This window comes from Melanaphis sacchari, unplaced genomic scaffold (assembly GCF_002803265.2).
Source record: "Melanaphis sacchari strain LSU unplaced genomic scaffold, SCAv2.0 Contig8_pilon_pilon, whole genome shotgun sequence".
NCBI classification, from domain to species: Eukaryota; Metazoa; Arthropoda; class Insecta; order Hemiptera; family Aphididae; genus Melanaphis; species Melanaphis sacchari.
Window position 1 is genome coordinate 2,720,611 of NW_020271635.1, and position 23,303 is coordinate 2,743,913.

Below are 23,303 nucleotides of genomic sequence, written 5' to 3' on the forward strand. Positions count from 1 at the left end.
TTTTAATTTTCAAAATTAAAAACCTATTAGCTATATTATTATTTTATTATTTGGGTTGACTCTAGGAATTAGGATAGTCAATAATAATAATTGTATTGTTTGTTTGGGGTTTTGAAAAACTGTATTATTTTCATACATTGTGTTCTCATTTTATGTAATTCAACCGTATACATACGTCAACATATATTTAAAAAAATTTTAGTAAGTTACCCTTTTTTTAAAACTATCACATTTTTTTTTTAAAGAAATTTGAGATGATTTTTGTTAGAAAATGACAAGTGTCAATTTTCAAGTTTCTCGGCAAAAATATTAAATACAGACTCAAAGATCATTTATCCATGTTTTAGTGACATGCTTATTTTTAACAAATTATATTTTTTATTTATGTAGTAAAAAGTTAAGAAAGCGCCAATATGTCGGATGGTAGACAGCGACTTTCAGGTGCAGAATATAGGAAAAGAAAACGTGAAAAAGAAGCTGTAATTAAAAAACAGTCTAATTCTATCAAAAAATTTTTAACGGGTTCTTCCTCTTCATTAAATATTTCAAATGCTGTAGTTGTACAACCTAGTGAAGTTGTTGACTCTTTCTCAGTTATAGATGCCACTGTACCTTCTGAAACTACAGTAGCCAAAAGTTCAACAGAAAATGTTATCAGTACAGACCCTGCGGAATGGCCTTTAATTATTAATAACGACTTTAAAACATTGTTGGTTGAAAAAGGCCCTCCTGCTCCGTTAAATGCATATTTTGTATTTCCTTCAGATGATCAAGGACGAAAATTCACACAATTTCATTACAAACGAAGTATGAGTAATGGAGAAAATGTCACAAGAACATGGCTTGTATACTCTATTTCCAATGACGTAATATTTTGTTTTTGCTGTAAACTATTTGATAATTCAAACTCTAAGTTGGCTTTAGAAGGGTATAATGACTGGAGGCATTGTACACAAATGTTAAAAGGACATGAAACATCAAAAAATCATTTGACCGCATATAGTACATGGTTAGAATTGTCATTGAGGTTAAAAAAAACAAAAACAATTGATGACGTAAACCAACGTATTTTAGAATCTGAGTGTAGGCATTGGAATGAAGTTTTACAACGTATCATGTCGGTAGTACAATTTCTCGGTCATCAAAATTTAGCTTTTCGTGGATCATCTGATCAGTTATTCAAACATAATAATGGAAATTTTTTAAAATTAATTGAACTTATGGCTAAGTATGATTCTGTGATGGCTGAACATGTAAGAAGAATAATTAATAGTAAAAAAAATATAAGCCATTATTTAGGAAAAGATATTCAAAATGAGATGATTAATTTATTAGCTCAGTCTATTAAGTCTCGCATAGTTACTATGGTTAGCGAAGCGAAGTATTATAGTATTATACTAGATTGTACTCCTGATATAAGTCACTCGGAGCTCATGACTATTATTATTCGTTTTGTGTCAATTGAAGATTCAAAAGTTACCATACGTGAACATTTTCTTGGTTTTATTTCAGTTGAAAATAGTACTGGAGAATGTAAATAAATAAATTGATTATTTATTTCACCGTTTAAACTCCTATTCTCCTACAATTTAGTCCAGTTTATAATTAATTTTGTATAAAATAAATAATACTATGTACTAATTATATGACAAAAAGTATTGAAAGGGGCGGCATTTTATTAACTGCACAGGGCGGCAAAATACTTAGCGCCGGCCCTGATAATATTATTATCGTTTTCCGGTTACCCCGACGCGGATCTGACCTTGTTTTTACCGGTGCACGAAACGGAATCGAGAACACGGCAGCTATGGCCTGAGCCCCGACGAGCGTGGTGTGAAGGCGAACACTCGGGGACTGGATTAGTGGATTCGCTAAGCTCGTCCATATTTTTTTTTATGTCTGAACGGCAAAAAATTATTTTACGTCCTAGCTGTGCAGCGAATGCATTACTATGTCAATGTGGGTACCACGTTACTTGTATAATTTTTAAAACAAGTTGGAAATTCAATATGATATATTGATATTTTACCGATTGCTGAACCATTCAACAATAACTGTTCATGTTTAATTGATTAAACTAAATAAAATTTATATTCATCCCGAAACAGATTATTTAAACTCCAAATTGATGTAACATTGCTATAAAAATAGTAGGTACCTATACTATACTTAAATACCTAATAAACCGTATAAGTATATAGTTTATGGAAAAGTAAGATTTGCACGTAACTGCACACATTTTACTCATGATAAGTTAGTCATTACTCATTAGATTATAATTAGAGCTCGGATGTTCATGAAATTGCATATTTTTTTCTATTTATCCAATTTAATGCTAACCTGGATACAAATTAAATCCATGTTATACTGAATCAAATAATACTATTTTTATTTTGCATATTTTTACATATTTTGGGATTTTAAAAATAAAAAAGCATATTACAGTAAATGTTTTATAAAAAACAATTTAATTAACGAACTATACAATTAATTTCACATTTTGTATGTATAATTTTATGCGGTGGTAACTACAGTCTACAATCTACCAAGTATTGACGTAAAATATAAATGTTTATTATCGACTTATCGTGTTTGTTCGGAATAGCAGTATACTTTATTGGACAAGGTCTAAAATAACAATTGATGTTGAACGAAGGTTTTCACATTACAAAAATTTACTTAACGACAATAGACGCAGTTACAAATTTAAATAAATTAAAAAAACTATAGTAGCACAGCATAACGCTAATAATGGTAATACCTAATTAATAAATAATAATGTAAATTAAAGTAATTAAAACGCTATGTAAATTTAAAAAACTTATTTAAAATTGTATTAAAATAAATAATAACATTTTTAGCGCATATTTCGTAATTTTTTAGTACATAAATGCATGTATATTACAGTAGTTTTAAGTGCTTAAACATCCGAGTCCTAAATTTAAAACCAATATCGGATTAAGGGTAAAGAGAACCTAGGGACCTCCACTTAATGGGATTTTTTTATATCCAAGTATAAAACACAATGTAATATTTGCAAAATAAATTTAAATCACGAATTCACAACTTGAATAAAAATGTTCAATCACTGATATTGTCATAAATTTATAAATAAATGTTATTTTTAATTAATAATATATTTATATACTATTTTAAATGCATAAAACTTAAAAGTGAGTACCTAAAAAGTTTACAAATATAAATTTAAGATCAATTATTATGGACAAGTAGAATAGGATAAACTCTATAATAATGTAAAATATCGATTATTTGGTATCCGTGGTTTTAAATTTTGATAAAACCATTATATTAAATATATGTTGTATAAATTATTATTATTATTATTATTATTTTTATATTTAAATTCAAAAAATTTTAAACTATACTCTCTAATAAAATATTGTTTTGTGATAAATTTTTATATATAATTAAATTAAATTCACTTACAACTTATAAATTATAACTATATATTAAATATATGTAATTAAAAAATAATTTTTATAGGCCCAGGGCTCCCACATTCCGAAATTCGGTCCTGATTATAACTAATAATTATTAACGAGTATATATTTTGTATACAGTAATACAGTATTTGTTATAACTATAACGTAAAAGTGTCTAACGGTTAAGCCTAAAACAATATAATTAAAACATACCTAATAACAGTTATTTATTTTTCACAAAGATCAACGATGTCAGTTGTTAATAAATAACAATAACATTACACCTTTACACTTACCTAACTACGTCATATCATATTAATATTTACCTATGTTCTATACGTGCTGCAGTTGCAGCTGCTTTACATCTACATATTATGTAATATAATATTAAATATTTATATAAATCAATACGCATGATCAGTAATCCTCCATTTTCCTTCAAACCTCTTAAACAATTTTTAAAAATTGCCCATTATTTTATAAGCTTATTGCATATTAAAACAATTTGTAATAATTTGTAATTTTATTTTTCTATTATACAGAAATATATCTAAATAGATATAATTAACGATAAATGAATCATAAATATCTAAAACATATACCTATCTAGGTTTAATAATATCATATGCATCTACGCGACTATACGCCCTCATAATTGTACGAATCCATTATTTTGATTGCCTATTTAAATTTAAGTTTTATTTTTAAAAAGGAAGGTAAGTGGAATAAATGGATACCGTTGAGCTGTCATTGGATGTCAAGTAGGTCGTTGTTATGGGTATGTTAATATTAAAATTCAATGATATATTATTATATATTTATAATTTATATGTGAAAAACAATTCTGAGCAAAAATGAATCAGCCGGGCCGTATTAACCATTGCCCATTAGATATTAAAGGCACTGCGTGTCTAGGGCCTACGAACATTTTTGGACCTACGAAAATGCGTGGCTACAATTTTTTTGTAATATTCTTTATTATTTATTTATTTATTTTATTATTATTGTAAGCTAATATACACGTTAGCACAACAATTAAAATATTATGTATATAAGAAAATGATTATGATATAAAAGTTAAGATTTGATTTATATGTCAAAAATACTTTTGTTTTAAAAAGCTTAACAGTGAAATTCAATACTTCCTCTCTCAAAAAGAAGGTTTTTTAACCATCTGTATATAGAGCCTACGATAATGTTAATTCGGGACTGTGAATCAGCCTGTATTACCAAGAATATTTTTTTGAAAAATATTACATTTATTGAAATATTAGTGTTAAATTATTATAAAAATATATATTTATACCATATCATAATATCAACTTATATTAGGTACTCAAAATGTATTAATACCTTAAAACAGTTAAAATAAGTTTATACTACAAATAAATAATATATTTGTCATTACACAAAGAAAAATCAAAAATGTATACCCAATATAATATATTATAATATGCATAAAAGTTTTAAGTCCCCACGAATAATGTTTGTAAATTATAACAAAATAATTAGCATAGTTATTTATCGTTGAAATTTAAACTTAAAATATTTATAAATAATAATTGTTTATATATATATTTATTTTAGATTTTATGGTTCAGTATGAACTACTTATGAGTTATGAGAAATCTTATATTAAATTTTTAAAACTTAATATAAAAAGAAAAGTATTTATGAATTTCTTATTACAAAATTGAAAATAATATATATTTTTTTTTTGTGATTTTTAAAAATTCTAACTTCAAATGTACATATAAAAAAAATTGTGGCCATCTATTATTAATATTTTTATAAAGATATAAGAATAATTTATATGAGACCTTGTTAACAATTTTCAAGAATTTTTAACCAGTGAATAATTTTTTATCGATATTTATAGAAATTAAACAAAAAAAAAAAAAAATTGAAAAGATATGCCTATTAATAGCTAAAAAAAATTTGAAAATTTGATCGTTAAAAATAATAATATAAACGTTTGATGAAAATGTCAAGTATCGATTTTGTTAAAAATTAGATTTACGTAAAAATCACTTTACTCAGAATCTAAAATTTAACTCTTGTCAGTTCTTCTCCAACTACTTTTCTAAATTTTGACTATAACCATTTTAGATATTTATTCCTACCATTATAAAACTATAATTTTTTTTTGAAGCCTAAATAGAAGCTTTTTCTTATCATTTGAAAAGGCTTACCAATTTACAAAAAGTCTTAGTTTATAATGTAAGATAAGTATTAAACTTATCATGCACATATATGATATAAATAGTACCTATACTGTATTTTACTTCTGTTTAATTATGGTATTACGAACATACTTTTTATTATCTTGAGGTATGAAGTAGTTGCGTAAATAGGGGGCTTGGGGGACTTAGTCCCCCCAAAAATGTTCAGCACTTTTAAAATTTTTTTTGTTTCTGTGTCAGTCACAAAAATGTGGGATTTCATTCCCTCCAAAACAATTAAGCTAGTTGCGCCACTGGTATGAAGCAACAATAATTACTTCGAATAAAAACTGAATCAATTGTGACTTATTAAAATATTTTGGCCTTTGACCTTTATAAACAAGATATAGGTATTTACGCGTTCACACGTTTATAACAAACTTATGTAGGTTACATGTATAGGTTACACAGCACTGTTGATAAACATATTATTTTTTTTAAATCTAAATACGACGTTGTGCCAAATATTTTCTTCTGCGCGTCTTCTAAATGTGTGTGATGTATGTTATAATGGATTTACGTAAAACCATAATTTTACATTTAACGTTTTTTTACTTGCATACCCAAAACAAGTTTAAACTAAATGTAGATTTTAGCAACGATATTTCAATAATAATATAAATTTATAAATTATATAGTTTATCAATATATTACATTAGAAATATTAGAATTATAAATTATACGTAGGTATAAAAAAAAACAACTAAATTTTAACTATCCTTTTTTATAGAGTATGCATATTATACAATTAATACAATCCATAGTACCTATATATGTATACATTATCTGAATAGGTACCTAATGCACATTGGCGCCTTGTCATAAATTTAAGTGAAGCAAAATCAAAATATTTACACACCTACCCACTCAAACACCCACCACTGAAGATAATGTCTACCTCTAATAACTAATAACTTAGTTATTTATTTAATTATTTAGTATAGGTATTAAGTAATGTAAAAACAAAAACACATACAAATAAAACTACTCGCCCTCTTTATTGTATGAAGCGATCGCTTCAGTTCAAGTATAGATTCAACGCCACTGTTAATGCGTTGTAATTTATAGATATTATACTATAAATACACTAAATAATTGTATTTTTAATATTAAAAATTTTTAACTACATGTCTACGCATATGTATTAAAAAAGTTTATAAAAAATGAATTTTATGATAATCTGTAAGCGTTATATAATATATAATATTAATATTACCTAAATATTGCTATATAAAAGCTAGTATATGTTTAAACATAAGATACAATTCATATTGAAAATGTTAAGTCGTTGGAACTCCTGCTCAAAACTCACTAGTAATTACAATATTTTATCTCATATATTATGATATAGATGCAACTGTACAAATAAATTTTAGTTAAATAAAATTGGTTTCCTACCTATATATTAATACAGAATTTAATAATATTTAAATTTTTTTGATGATAGTAAAGCTAACACCTAATACTTTAATAATTAAACTAATAGTTATAACAATATAAGAATTTATTTAATAAATTACGTCTAATATTGTAATTTATTAGTAGATACTTACTACCTACTACTATAAATATAATAAATTCTTTATAAATTACAAGAGAAGATATCAGCACAATATTTGTTTTTTTTTCTCAAATCCAATCGATTCAGACGTAACATAGGTAAAACGCATTCACGTAAATTATTTGTTATGATTTTTGAGAAGGTAATCACTATATAGGGACCGGATTACATGCCATTTGCATATATGTATTGGAATAAGGTTTTTGAAATCTTGAAATCTGTTGAGAATTGTTCCTGATTTAGATCATTCTTATTAAAATAACATTGATTGTATTTCGCATATTTTGCATATTTCAACAATTTTACCTATTAAATGCATATTAGTAGTTTCATAATGTATATTATTATTTATAATAGCACGTATATTTGTTTTTCGTCGTATTTTTAATTTTCACGTTCACAACCACATAATATTGATAAAATTAAGACCGGTCGTTATTGCCCAAGATAAAATTACATATGCATTATACATAATATATTAAAATAGATCAATTTTTTTAAAATTTTTTATTATTGTGAGCTAATATTTTATAGATTGAAGATAAAAAACGTTAAATGGCGAAGATGACGAAATACTTTTTTATACTTTAAACATTTTATACCTTTTTTAATACTTAATTAATAATACTTATTTTTTACATAATTTTAATTAAAATACTTTCGATTTAATTTTCAGTGCATGCTCAATATAAAAATTCATATTTTGTAGCATATTACAGCATTTTTAGAAACATATTTTAAGGATTTTTGAGCACATAAATCCGGTTCCTAATAATCACATAGATTAAAATCACCATTCTGCTAATTTCGGTTTAAAAATTATAGTTTCGTACCGTGTTTTGCTACCACATTTTTAAATCTGAACTATATCCTGCGTGTATCTGTTCAACATATACTTTTAGTATAAACATCTAAGATAGAGTCTACGAAATTATACGATTGCCAAACTTAAATCCAATAAAAAAGACTTAATCTGTATAGGTATATCAAAATAAACAAATCAGCAATAATAGACCTATCATACTACCTACGTAGAAAAATACTGGAATATTAAACATATCAAAATAAATTAGGGAAAATAGTATATTATTCTATTTATTAGAAATAGGCATTTATATATTATGTACTAAGAAAAATAGTAAAAAATTTCATTCGCTTACAAATCCCTCTGAAAATTCATTGTTTTCTGTGTAATTTTTAGTTTATTTAAACTGGGGAGAATTGAGAGTATCAAAAAGTAACTTTTTTTAAATCTTTTAATGAAAAATTTAAATATCTATCAAATTAAAAATACCTACGCAAAGCTTATTGTCAATTCAATACCCGAAAGATAATGGTTTTCAAAGATAAAAAAAATTTATCGTTGTAAGACAAATAGCTTCCTTATTGTATATACTTTAAATCAAAACTGAAATAATTGAATTTTAACTTATTGTACAAAGTAAATATAATTTTAAGAATAACTATTTGTTTTTATTTTTTATTTTAAACTAAAAGCAAGTACATATTTATACAAATGTTCAATATGCAATTCTCATTAATCTAACCATATATTGAACATAAATAATAAGCATTTAGAATAAATTAATTTAAAAATAGATGGGTATACTGACAAATAAATGTACAAATAGAAAAGATCAACAATGTTAGTACTTAAGTGCGACAGTTTCTCATAAATATTTAGTATTTACCATTATTTGCCATTTTGGCTTTAATCATGGACATCATGGACATAAATTATGAGTTAAGAATGAAAGAATTTTATATTTCATTATTTATTTAAAAAATCCAAATTATTAAAATTATTTTCTTGGGAGGTTTTACCACCTGAACCCCCTTTTTTTGGTGAGTTAACTACTAGGTAGGTGTATTACTTTTCATAATTTGGATATCCGGAAATTTAAATTTGGATTTGATCAAATTCTTATTATGCTTTTCCGAATTTATATATTTGTTTTTTGATATGACTAGCAATTATTTTTAATTTATTGTAATAAAAATTTAAAACAATAAGTTCACATTTAAATTTTTTTAACTACAGTATTTATCATAACTTCAACATTTACTTGTTATTTGTAATTGAGTTGAATATCCAATTTATTCGGATAATCCATGAAATCCGATTACGCCTATTACAAGTATCACTAGTAGGGGTGCCTATTTAATATTTTGTAAAATTGGGATTTTCTACTCACCACCCAACCCTTTTTTAGTGGTAAGTTATCTAGGTAACTTTAATCACCTGTCCACTATATTTTAAACGTCCCCGCCAATTCGAATATTTTTATAAGTTCTAATCATCTTATTCATCTTTAGACAACAATTATTATTATTAAATATTTTATAACTACTGACTAGTGACTGGTCCCATTTTTTTCCATAGCAACGCACGTAATTAATAGAAAATACTTATAGGTTATCTTTTAGAGTATAATGACTGTAAAAAAGAATCAAAATTTAGCGTAAGTTTCTCAATAGAATTTTTCACGAATGCAAAACATTTGAAAAATCTTCAATTTCATGTTTTTAACAAATCCAAAGTATACACATTTTACAGGTTATTGATCTTTATGGAAAGGAAGTTAATCACTTTGCTAACCCTATACTCTCACAGAAGGGACTCGAGCACAAAAGTGTGATCGGTCCACTCGCATTGTCTCATCTCATTTTTCTTTGCCTCATGCGCGCTCCATTTAGAGTTAGTATTTTGGTCGCGAAACAAAAGACACGATGCACCAAACCACCAACTACATTCTTATGAACTTAGTTGAAGTCACGACGTAGTGACCTCGCTAGAGTACCCATGTGAAGCTAGTATTAGGTGTGTTACTTTATCTCTAATGCCAAGACTAAAACGCATGTGACCTCGGTAAGTTATTCACGTAGGAATAATGTAGGTACCACCTCTATACACGAAATTCATATGACTTATGCTTAAATAAAACACCCCGAACAATTTACACAGGTAAACAGATTCACTTGATTCAGATGACGAAAAGGTTATAGAAGCCTGTTACTTACCTGCAGTCTACGCCAATTCGAATGTACCAAAAAGTTTTTTGTCGTATAATCTTCGACATTTTACATTGCATTTTCAATAAAAATTTGTTTTGTTAAATTTAATAAAAATAAACCTTTGTTTTATCAATCAAATCGTGTTCATTGAAACTTGGTTCGATTAGAAATCAGTCAATCACTAAAAATTTCACGATAACATACAGCAGTTATTGTAAATTTATGATAGGTTTTAGAGTAATATAATGGCATGTACAACAGTCCAGAAAAAAATCGAGAAAAGCATGTTAGGACAAATCAATAAATAATATCGACCAATTTGCTAGGACCAAATTAATACCACTTTGTGTAATATGTTTGAGCTAAATTACAAATATCCAAGCAGCTGTTCAGTTAAACATAATTTACAATTCACAAACACTTGCCAACTTTTTCGAAAGCCAGTATCCTGCAAGATGATTTTATTTATCATGAACCATTCATTATTTCAAAAATTATTTACATTCCGGAAAATATTTCTTTCATTTGATTTACAGTCAAAATGATACAACATTAAAAAAAAAAATTATATTTTCTATCCTTAAATTTTTTTTAAGTTTTTTACTTTTTTGAACAACATTATACATTTTTAATTTTATATTTTGAAGTAGAATAATTTTCGGAATTATTGATTAATAATCGAAATTCGGACAAGTAATTTATCAGTTATAATTTATAAGTATTTAAAGTATAGACTAGCAGAGTGGAGTGATACAGGGATATACTGTAGAAATAGAATGAAGGTCTACTACTTCTCTCACCCAAATTTTAATACTTTTTGAAATAAAGAGTGGTTAATAATAGACAAAATTATCTCGTATATCATACACACAAAATAAAAAAAAATTAAAACTACATGCCTGCATATAAAAATAAAAGACACTTTCTACATAAACACAATATTATTGTAGAGTCATTATTAAAATTAATTGAAAAGCTTTTAAATTTAAATTTATAATTTTATGGTAATTAAATTAAGTTTTTTTTAACAATTATTAAATATATTGCTTACAATTTATTTTTTATTTAATTATACAATATAAGATACAAAATAAGTTAATCTTTAGAGTACAGTATCACATTAAAACAAAATTAAAATATCATAATAATTTAATTAGTTAAATTAATTTATATTTATTATAGTAATTTATTATAAAAATAATACACTTAACTTGATTTTAAGTATAGTTATTCAATTAGCTCCAAGAAGTTCTTCAGTTGTATAAGCAAAATTATAACTGAAAGACAATAAAAAATATTTTTAAATTTTATATTAACCACAATTTTAAACATTTTTACTAAAAAGTTTTTTTTTAGCAAATTTTTCTTAAACATTAATCTACTTTTTAAAATTGAAATAATTTACTAAAATAGTTTATTTATTAAATTTTATAAACTATTTAGTTTTGAATCATTGTATTTTGATATAAACATTAAGATATTAAGTTCTTTAAAAAATGCTTAAAAGCACCCATTAATTATTTTATGGATATTAAGTTAGATTTTAAAAACTCAAGGTAAATGGTTAAAATGAGTTTGGCAAAATTAGTTTACACTTTGAGATTTTTAATCTTTTTAGTAGAAGTAAAATAATTTCAAAATTTATAATTGTCTTAATGAAACCTATGTTTGTATGATTGTAAACATTTTCCATAATTTTAAAAAATATTTAAATTATAGTGAAAGATAAAATTTAAAACATAGGAAAATTTTTATATCAAAGAAATTTTAAGAAATTTGATTAAGAAATCAGCCTTGGTTATAAAGGCAATTATAAAGAAAATTACATGAAAATATAAAGAAATTTAAGAAATTAGCATGAAATGACTTTATGTAATGTAATTAAGAAAGCGGAAGAAAAGTAAAATACTTGAAATATTAAGGAAAGAATTAAGTCTAAAGATTTAATATTTTAAAATAAAATATTTAGTTGATTAATTTTAGACTTCTTAAATTTGGTGTAATCTAGTTATTACTTATATTGTATTAGCTCTTAATATATAATGTATTATTAAAATATTAATAAAATTGTTTGATAAAATTTATTTAATAACAATAACTGATTTTAAAAATTAATTTTTATATTAATATTTATAATAGTCAAACAATGATTATTAAAGTTAAGTAATTAATGAATAATTATATTTTAAATGATTAAAATTATACTTTGCATTAATTTTAATTACCCATAATTGCTTTATATTACTTGGCACAAACTCGTTTTTTATATTAAATATAGAATAAAAAAAATTTAGGATTTTTAATATTAATACATTACTAGATTAAATAAAATTCATAATATTAATGGAAAATCTTAAATAATAAGATTAATATTAATAAAGTATCTTAGTTGTGTTTTAATATTTATATACAACTAAAATAACAGAAACATTAAATCTAAATAATTTCAGAATTCAATTATTTAACTTCTTAAAAAAAATCAATGTAATGTAAAGATTGTAAACAAATATAATTATAGTAATTTCTAGAGTAAATAATTATTTTATTTTTTTTGTGCAAATAAAAATTACTTATTTTATTAGATTAGTTAAAATTTTAACTACTTACCGAACATGTGGATTTATTTGAGCAGCATTAGTAATTTTATTTTGTAATGAAGCTAATACTTTGGTGTCCATTTCAATTTTTAAGTTTGTTGGCCCAGTCCAGTTAGGAGGTTTTGGTATAACAAACTCGGCAGCTAATACAGGTTCTTCTTCTTCTAATGCCTATAATTAAAAATTAAATTAAAAACATCTATCATATTGCATCAATTATTTTTTTTATACCTTTTTCAATTCTGGTGTCGGGAAAGTAGTCATTTCTGTTTCAACACAACCAAAATGTTGTCTTTTAATTATCTCTTTGTTATAATTATCCTGTAAAAATAAAAATAAAAATTAACACTCTTAATAATTTCTGAATCAATAAATGCTTACTTGTAAAATATCCAATCTCTTTTGGAGCTGTTTCCATTGTAAACTGTTGTCCAGAAGTTGTTTAGCTGATATATTATCATCAGTTACAAGTTTTCTTCCTGGTACACGTTTGGTTACATCCAAAACATTTATGTTAGTTAATGTTTTGTGGAAATCCTAATCATAGACAAACATAGTAGTATAAGATGTAATACAACAATTATTAAATAATGTATACTTACATTTAATAATTCATTTCCTAATTTTTTTAGTTCAACTACTCTATGTTTTTCTTCATCTGACGGTTCACTAGGCACCTAAAAATCATCAAATTTTTATTAATTTTCAGTAAATTTATCTTAAAATTATGAGAATAATTATAAATTATAAATATTATGCGCCAAATTGAATTTGTTTAATTTGAATACTGCCTTATTAACAAAGAAATAATAGAAATTATTAGATATCGATATGTATATTTTACAAAATTAACAATAAATAACTATAATATTGAATTTAATATTTGTTATTTAAAATACATAGGTTAAGAAAGAAAAAAATTATTTTTTAGAATTTATTAAAAATGCAACTTTTTCTTAAAATTATGAAAATATGCACTTAAAATTTTTATTTCTTAAACTCTCCATTGTATAATTCGTATTTCTAGCATGGTCTGCTATAGATCAAGAGCATATAAAATAATAAACAAGTACTACAATTTCTGAGGCCTGACCATTACCATTGTAATTTAATAAATAAAAATGAGTTTATTAACTTACGGGCAATGGTTTTAATTGAGAAAATAATTGTTCACAATAATTATTTTGAAGCTTGGCTTTTTGATCTATTTCATGCTTTAATGCCATTTTAGTTAATTTTAATTCATTAAGCAAGAATGGAGATTCTTGGTATGGTTTATTACTATCATTTGCAGTAGCAGTCACTAAAAAAAAAAAAAAAAAAATAGAAATTAGCATGTAACATATAATTATGAACTTTATTTTAAAAACATAAAACTCACTTGATGCAGATTTGTTTATACCCTCAATAAGAATTTTCTTTGAGAAATTTTTAAGTTTATTTTTAAGTTCTCCTTTTTCTGTTTCTAGTGAATCAATATCTGCTTGCAAATGATCCATTGTTTCTTCATATTCTTTTGACTTTCGTTTTAATTGTTGTTGAGTTTCATCCAATTTTCTCTAAAAATTTTAATAAATTATTTAAATATAATCAAAAATAACTATTCTTAGTTTTTTATAAATTATGAACTATAAAAATATAATTTATAATTAAGAAATAATACCTGTAGTTTTTCTATAGATATTTCTGATTCATGTATAGTAGTAGAAAGTTTTTTTTCAGCTAATTCCTTCCTAACATTAAGTTCACCAATTTCTTCTTGTTTAGATCGAAGAGCCATTTTTAATTCAAGTATATCATTTTCTTTAGATTTGATAGTATTTCTCAAAGCTTTAGTTTCTTCTAGTTCACTTTTAATTTGTTTAGCGCGTTCAGTAATTGGTGGAATATTCTAAAAAAAAATAAAAAATTTTAAATTCTGCTATTTAAAAATTAGTAATCAATTATTTAAATATTTAACCAAATTATTTTTGTATTCATCTTAATACAAAACTGAATTAATATCAGTAATATGATAATACTTTTATTAAATTTAACGTTGTTAAAAATTGAATTTTTAACTATAGGTTATATTTGGTTAAAAATTTAAACTTTCTGTCAACCAATAAGATTAAAACATGAGTATACTTTAGATTTATCGATAGTGGGTAATGTCAAATCGGCTTCTAGTATAACTTGAGCAGCATTAGCAATTTCTCCAGCTAGAGTAGAAATACACATTTTTAAACATACTGTCACTCCTTTACTTGATTCTTCTTTTTCAAAAACTTTTTCAGCTGAATTATTCATTACTTGCATAATGGTTTCACTGTTTATTTTTTTATCATCTAAAACATTTATAATATTAGATTAAAAATTAAATTAATCTTTATTTTAACAATACCTGCTCCTAATGAGATTTGACTGATTGCACATTTAGCTGTCTCTCTTAATACAGTTATTAATTTTTCTGCATATTGGACACAAGAACTTAAATCTACTTTTATAACACTATTGATATCAGCACGTTTTTTCATTTGTTTTAAATGTTGATTAATTACTTCACAAGCAACTGATACATCATCACAAAACTTTTGAACATTCAAGGAATTTTCACACTAAAATAAATATAGAAAATTATTAGTACAAAATGACTATATAACATAATACTAATAGCATTAATTATTTTCAATAAAAATTACTTGTAGGACACATTTTATTATATTAGCATCTGTTTGGATGGTGTTACAGGCTGCCGACAAAACCAATATATTATCTAATAATAAATGCTCATAATGTGGATTGAAATCTTGTATAAGAGGTGCATACACATTTTTAAAGTAAGCAACACATCTTTCTAAGTTTTCAGTATTGACATTTTCATCCAACTAAACATAATCAATACATTTAGATATGTTTATCACAATTACAAGGAACACAAAATCACCTGATCAATTTTTAACATTTCAATGTATCCATTTAAAACTTTTTCTTGAATTGTCATGTCTGGGTATGATTCACCAATTTTTATTAATGTTTCTGGTGTTGTTGTGTTCATTCCATGAACAAATTGTCTTAATGCAGTCTTAAAATAAATATGTTTATTGGTACAATCATATAAAAAAGTAATAGAAAATTTTAATATAAACCTGCAAACTGTATAAGTAGAATGATAAACGAGATCGAGTTGCAAATTGTTCCACAGAATGGTCTTTCATAAGAATTTCTTTAGTAATTTCTTGAACATCGGGATATTTATCACGGACATGTGTCATAAGTATTTCACTTTTCCAAATCATACGTGGCAATAATAAAAGAGATAATATTGCATCATAATCACCTAAAAAAATACAAAATATATATTATTTTGACAATAATATATAAACTTTACATAATAATCAATATTAAAAATAATATAAATATTGTGTAAAATATAATATGTTAAATATTGATGTGTTTTAAACTATATTGATATCAAACAATACAATATTATGAAAAAACATTGTGTATCAGTAATTTGCATTTAAAATTTTTAAATTTGTATTTAAAAGTTTTAATTCTATGTTGTTAGTTATAAATGTATAACATTAAAATTAATTGATCTATTATCATTATTAAACTGGAAGGTAAAAAAGGTAATATATCCGTTAGGTTTGATAATAGATCAATTCACTATAATATTTATGCAAACAACATCAAATTGATACCGCTAAATGTAAATCTAAAGGTCAAAAGTGTTTAATAAAAAACGTCTTCTAAAGTATGACTAAATTTAATATTTATTGATTTAAAACAGAAGAATTATAAAATCAAATTATCACTTTCTATAATCATTAAAGAACAGAAAACTCAAGTTATTTTTCAATATTAACTATGTCTGATCTATAAATGAGCTACATTTATAAATAATATCGAGATTTTAATATATTCAAACATAAAAAAAAATAGAAAATATACTCAATATCTAAAATGTATCATACATATTATATAATTTTAAACAAAAGTATATTTTAATGATACTTAAGTAATATACTATATTTATTATTAAAAAATACCTATGAACGAAAAAAAATTTTAAAATAAAAACATATTTACCTCCAAGAGACATAAATGAATCCGGCATATATGCTAACAAATACTGTATATGTTGCTGAGCTTCTTGTGTTTCCATTCTACGTAATTCCAAATCAATTGCTCGACTATGAGCTTTAGTTTCAGCAAACATTTTCTAATAAATAATAAGTTTTTATTTAATTTTTCTTATAGTAAATATTTTAGCTTAAAGTTAACCTTAAAGTCAAGCATTTCTGGGATTGACGACCGAACTTCATCTTTTGATGCAGATTCTCTCATTAATTGAGTTTGTAGATCTTGATTTTGTTCTCGTAGTTCATTAACTAAATCTCTAAATTTTACAATAACTAAACTTCGATCGGCTAAACTTTCCAGTGCTCGTTCTTTTTCTTTGACGCACTTTAATATAAATATATCTTATAAATAAAAAAAATAAAATCCCTATTAAAGCTATTTAAAACCTCTCTAATGTTAGCATTTGCCATATCTAATTCTTCACGTAATTGCATTTCCAACTCTCTACTATCCTCTTGAAGTTGATCATTAATGTCTTGTATGGCTTCTAGATCAGTCACTGCTTCTTCTAACTCTGCCACTTTATCTTCTAAATTCATCTTTTGTTGACCTAGAAGCTCAACTAATTCCTCTGCTCCCAAAGCTGCATCTACCTATAAATATTATAATAATATGTTATTATAGTTTAATTAAAATTAAAATTATCTCTATTTAAGAACTATTATAAAACCTGTTCATGCAAATCATTAACTTGAGATACAAGTTCTTCAACTCTAGCTGTTAACTTATCGTTAGATTTTTGTAAATCATTACATTGTTTGGTCTTTTCTTCAATCTCTCTTTGTAAGTTCTGTGTTTGGTGTTTCTCATGGGCGGATAAGTCTCGTAATCTAAAGTTTAAATGAGTGTTATCTCAAAAGGAAACAATATTAAATAACAATAATAGCACAAAATTATGTCATACTTAACAAGGGTATCTCTAAGACGCAAATTTTGTTGTTCAAGTTGCTTGACTTTAAAAGAGTTGGCACCATCTCCTCCATCTTCACCTTCATGTCCTTTTTCTAACTCAGCCTTTAAGAGTTCTAAATCTACTGTTAATTCTTCAATGCGCTCTTTCGCTTGATCTAATTCTAGCTGAAGAGTTTCTGCTTTAACTTCAGCCATTTCTTTATCAAGAGTTGCCATTTCTAAAGTTTCTGCCATTTCATTATACTCATCTTTTCCTTCTAAAGCATCTTGTTTTTCCATTTTAACCTTTTCTAATTCCTTTTTCAATCCTGAATGTGATTCCATAATTTTAATTTTAAATTCTGATGCTTGATCCAACTGCAGTTTCATCATATCAATATCATGAGATTTTTCTTTTAATCTTGCTACATAATAATAATAATAATAAACACAATAATACAAATAAACCACTGAAAAAATTATGTATTTTACTTTTAACTACATCCAACTTCTCTGTTAAATCTTGTACTTGATCCTTTAGATTTTGAATTTCAGCTGCATCAGCTAAATTAGAAGATGGTCTTTGGGTAGGAGTAGTTGAAAGATTGTTTGGTGAAACAACTGATCCAGGTATATAATGTGGTTTAAGGGCTTCAACAAATTCAGTCTGTTAAATAATAAAATAAAATTGTATAAATGCTATATTATATATTCAATAAGATAATTTTATTAGTTTATCACCATAACAATTAATATTGAATAACACAAAAGCAAACGTGCAAATTCATAATAACAACAAATATTAAATAACAATGATATTTTGAAAAATAGTTTAATACTCATTCTGTACATGAATACATCCACATAAAATACATGCAAACATAGAAACAAATGTACAGTATCTACAATAAATGTACAAATAACATGTAAGAGATATGGATTGTATTTAAATGGTAGATAAATTCTTACTAAAACTATTCAACTTGAATGAAACAAATTACAATAAAATAATGCTAAAATTTAAATATTTTTTATAAAACCTATGACTTTTTATTAAATTAGAAATTTTAAATAATATTAAGTCTTTATTTTTGGAATAATCATTCTATAATCGAAATAAGACAATTATAAAACCATCACTATAACTTTATAAACTATGATTTATAAGATAACATTTTTTTGAAAACAATTGAATTTATTACAAATATTTAATTGAAAGATAATTAACAGCTCAATAAGACGATAAATGAAAAATTGACTTAAAAACAATAATTAAATATATACAAATTTATAATAACATAATCATCTAAATAATACATAATGTAAGTAACACAAATAAAACGAATATTTGAAATATTTTAATTTAAGGGACTAAGTATAAAATCTTATTCTCAAATTGTTTATATGTGATAAATTTTTGTTTTAAAATATGTTGGGCAATAAACTAAAACAATTAATTTTTATCAGATTTGGACTAAATTGAAATAATTAAACAGACTTGTAATCACAGTAAACATAAACTCAAGTCAAGTAACTTTTTTAATTAAACGAAAAGTTATAATGTAATACTATTTGACATTGAAACGAATAAACTAGATCATTAATTCAACAATTTTATTTTATAAATACTAAATTGAGTTTGAAAATTAATTTTATATTATTATTAAGCTGAAAATATGTGCAGTAATTATTTTAGTGCAGTGCTATAATGTATTTTTACTTATTTTTCTTTAGTTACATTTATCTAACCTTTTCCATTACTGAATAGTTTATGAAAATTAAGTTTTAGTTATAATGAATGGAATGGAAAATGTATACTACTATAAATTATTATTTCATGATATTTAGAGCATACATAGTTAAGAAATAAATAATTGCTAATTTTTATTTTTATTAAGATTATTTTAAGTAATGGAAAAAGTTAATTTATAAAAATAAAAGTATTAGATCTATACACAATTATTTTTTTTGTATAGGACATTTATTATCACAGTCAAATTAATTTTTTACTATTATGTTTTGTTATTTTAAACTCTATTAAACTTATATAGTTCATATGTGTATTCTGATGCTGAATAATTAAATGAAATATATATTATGTGATGAATGAATAATGATTTTTAAGAAAAGATTTTTTTTGTTTATAATTACTTACAGTTAATACGACTAAAACTTAGTTTTATAGGTTATTTTTTATTACATCAAACTTCTGATCTTAACTATAAAAAATAATATTTTTATAAAAATGTATCTAATTTGAAATGTAAATTGAAAATAATATACATAATACACAGACTAAACTATAATTAAAATTTAAAAAACAAAGGATTCACTGTGATAATGATTGTTCTATATTAAAAAAGTTATTCAGAATGCTTGAATTTAAAGTTATTCTAACATAATATAATAAATTATAAATCTTTTTAAATATTTATATTAAGCCCTAAACATAGATTAAATTGTATTCATAAAGCATAATAAATTATTATTAAATTAAAAGCCATATAGAACATTTACAATTTCCCTTTTGTTTTTACAAAAATAAAAATTACTTTAGTGTCAGACACATCTTTTAATGAAGTCAATGATTTTGTCATTGGCGTTTTAACAGCCGATTTCACTTTTGGTGATATTAGTTTAGACATTCGACTTGTCTTTTCATTGTTGGGTGTTCGCTGAAAACATAATTTATTTCAAAATACTTAAGGTTCCTAGAGAATACAATGGAACAAAAGTATTCAAAACTATTCAAAATATTTAAAGATTAAATTTTATTATTCCTTTTAAACTTACAATTTATTTAAGATAGAACACATAATATTATCTAGTAATGAAATTATGTAATATATATATATATATACATGTTTATGTTTAATAAATAATATAGTGTAATTCTCATAGTTAGCATCTATGTTTTGTCAAACAATCATACACATATCAAAATTAAACATGGTGAACAACTATAATAAAATAAACATCAAAATTTTCAAAATAGTGCATTTATGATGTTATGATGTATTAAAATGAATAATTGAACACACTATAACAGTAGTAAAGAATTATTAAATAAATATACAAAAATCAAAATACCTCAACAAAAGAAGAACGCTTGGGTGTTGAATCTATTCCAGCAAGAGATGTTTGTGACAATGTACGTGATGGTGCAGGCATTGAAGACTGTGATGATGTACGAGAAGGAAGAGCAATTGATGACTGCGATGGTGTACGGCTTGTACCAACCAATGATGACTGGGAAGAAGTACGAGATACTGGTGAAGTATCATCCTTATTCTTAGGGGCAACCAAGCTTAATCTACTTGAACCAGATAAGGACTGTCTAGAACTAAAAAATAAATCATAAACATCTAGAAAAATATTTAAACATAGTAAAACAAACTTACGTGTTTGTATCAATTTTTTTTCGCAAGCTATATGGTATTTAAACCATACAAATGAAAACAAGTAGGTAGATAATTTAACTTTTAAAATAATTTAAAAAATAAAGAATTTATTTTACCTGCTAATTCGTGACTTGACAGATGATTTTGGAACCAAAGATTCTGTGCTAGCAGACATATCAAAACGTGCTCCTGTTTCATCAATAAGTGTAAGATGTGATTGTCGCACAAATATACCATGATTTTCTTCACACTGATTAACAAAAAACAAATTAAATTAATCTTAATTTTATAATACCTATTATATTTAAGGGACTATAAGTTATACAATTGGTAATAAAATTCTTAGAATATAATTAAAAATCTAAAAAAGTTAAATATTGTATTGGTTTTTTACTTCAAAATAAGTTTTTGATACGCCTTGACGATTTTTAACACAACCATTGTTTTTGCCTTTAGGCTCATCCAAAATTATGCCAATCCATGTTCCTGTTTCAAATTGTGTTTGTCCAATAAAAGCTACTTTGCCTTGAACATTTTTTCCAGTTAACTCAACTCTGCATCCTAATTCCAATTTTGGCATTTTGAATTGGTTTTCGATGAATTACTTTTTTTTTGGATATTTTTTACTTTAATCTGAATTTTCAATAATAGGTACACATTAAATAAACACAATTTTAAATTTCGTAAAATTATTTAAGTTTGAAACAAAATTACCATACACTATAAAATATGTAACATGTGTTACTAATGCTTAAACACTTTTACAAATTTTAATTTTAATTTCAATTCATGTTGAAATATTGTAATAAAAATATAGTTATACAATTAATATTTAACCAAAATAAATTCTAAAAATTTCCAAAATTAAGAAAATTTAAAAGTGAAAACACTAAATTTTAATCGCGAGTTATCAATACTAAAATAAAACTGATAGCACTCATTGATAATAACTAATAATCCATATTAAATAAAGGAGGTAAAATTTAAATAATATCTAATTTGAACCTAGTTGTGATTCGGATATATGCAATCTGTAAATTATATTATCCATCCCTCATAAAAAAAACCTTTTAGATCCTAAGAAAAGTAATGAATATTTTGATTATAAAACATAAGTTTTTATTATTATTATTATTTTTTTGTGTTCTGGTTACAAATTAGATTTAGTTGAAACTTTATTTTGAAATAGGTATAACATTTTCTTATTATAAAAAATAATGCAAAAATAAATCACGAATAATAATTTTTTTGATAAAATCGATTTTGTAATTTTATACAAATGTGCATATTGTACATAAATAAAAATGCATATCATTTTTAATTTTTATACCTAATTAAAAGTCTAAAATTTGAAAATAGGTATATTATAATTTCAATTAAATAAGAAATATTTTATTATTTCTAAAATATAAATGTTTTTACACTCGCCATATGGTGAACAACTGTTAACCTATACATACTTCTGTATAATTCTAATTATAAATTCACGTTAAATATGATACTCTTCGATAAATGTGTTTATTGAACACAATTAACAGTGTACAATAAAATATTTATTATCGGTACCTATATAAACAATTGACAAACAATAACCAGACTTTTGACACCACTCCCTCAAAGTAGATAACTAAATTCAATTCGCTAGTCGCTACTAGAAATAACTGCCAACGCTGAAAATTAAAAATTGTTTTTACTACTCCAAAAAATGATAGTAGACAGAAAAAACACATCACTATAAAATCAATATACAATATTGAATAATGAATATAAATTATAAAAATCACTCTGCTTAGAGTTTAAAAATTATATCGTTTTGAAATTTCGTTATTTTTAAAATAACAATATAACAATACCACTAAAACGGATAGGTACACGTTATGTAAGTTACTTTAAATAAAGGAAATCTTAATTTAAATTGTTGAATTTATATTTATCCTCGACTAATACGAAGCAAAGTTATTAAAAAAACAACTGATTTATTCCGAGTTTTGATGCAGTAAGCGGTCTATTGATCACAGCCGAAACTTTGATTTCCCTTTTCCTGT

The 23,303-nt window shown here is 24.2% G+C and overlaps 2 protein-coding genes across 5 annotated transcripts; one reads left to right on the forward strand and one right to left on the reverse strand.

Annotated features, from left to right (window-relative positions):
* The first annotated feature begins 413 nt into the window (after nt 1-413).
* LOC112602483 (zinc finger MYM-type protein 5-like) lies at nt 414-1,541 on the forward strand. Its single transcript, XM_025350576.1, has one exon. The coding sequence runs from the start codon at nt 414-416 to the stop codon at nt 1,539-1,541; it is 1,128 nt and encodes a 375-aa protein (XP_025206361.1).
* A 9,886-nt stretch (nt 1,542-11,427) lies between these two features.
* On the reverse strand, nt 11,428-22,079 carry LOC112602454 (dynactin subunit 1). Of its 4 annotated transcripts, none has more exons than XM_025350522.1 (25): nt 21,978-22,079; nt 21,653-21,891; nt 21,375-21,508; nt 21,259-21,285; nt 20,948-21,200; nt 20,410-20,532; nt 18,350-18,524; nt 17,871-18,282; nt 17,637-17,796; nt 17,353-17,559; nt 17,108-17,290; nt 16,913-17,045; nt 15,967-16,157; nt 15,765-15,902; nt 15,520-15,705; nt 15,222-15,435; nt 14,966-15,165; nt 14,502-14,729; nt 14,220-14,397; nt 13,978-14,141; nt 13,441-13,515; nt 13,220-13,375; nt 13,070-13,159; nt 12,849-13,009; nt 11,428-11,518 (listed from the first exon to the last, which is right to left on the reverse strand). In XM_025350522.1, exons 2-25 carry the CDS (start codon nt 21,836-21,838, stop codon nt 11,473-11,475), a joined length of 4,020 nt encoding a protein of 1,339 aa, XP_025206307.1. In that variant the 5' UTR covers nt 21,839-21,891; nt 21,978-22,079; the 3' UTR covers nt 11,428-11,472. The 4 variants fall into 4 exon arrangements, with proteins under 4 accessions (XP_025206307.1, XP_025206306.1, XP_025206308.1 ...); XM_025350521.1 differs by having other exon boundaries at nt 21,973-22,077; XM_025350523.1 differs by lacking the exon at nt 21,259-21,285 and having other exon boundaries at nt 21,973-22,077.
* Nucleotides 22,080-23,303: the final 1,224 nt, after the last annotated feature.

What these genes read in the sequence shown, in the direction of transcription:
- LOC112602483 (XM_025350576.1), top strand. Translation starts at nt 414, where the DNA reads ATGTCGGATGGTAGACAGCGACTTTCAGGTGCAGAATATAGGAAAAGA.
- LOC112602454 (XM_025350522.1), bottom strand. Translation starts at nt 21,838, where the DNA reads ATGCCAAAATTGGAATTAGGATGCAGAGTTGAGTTAACTGGAAAAAAT. An exon ending in AAATGTTAAAAATTGATCAG is followed by an intron (nt 15,706 to 15,764) that starts GTGATTTTGTGT and finishes GATTATGTTTAG; the next exon opens with TTGGATGAAAATGTCAATAC. An exon ending in AGAGATTGGATATTTTACAA is followed by an intron (nt 13,160 to 13,219) that starts GTAAGCATTTAT and finishes TTATTTTTACAG; the next exon opens with GATAATTATAACAAAGAGAT.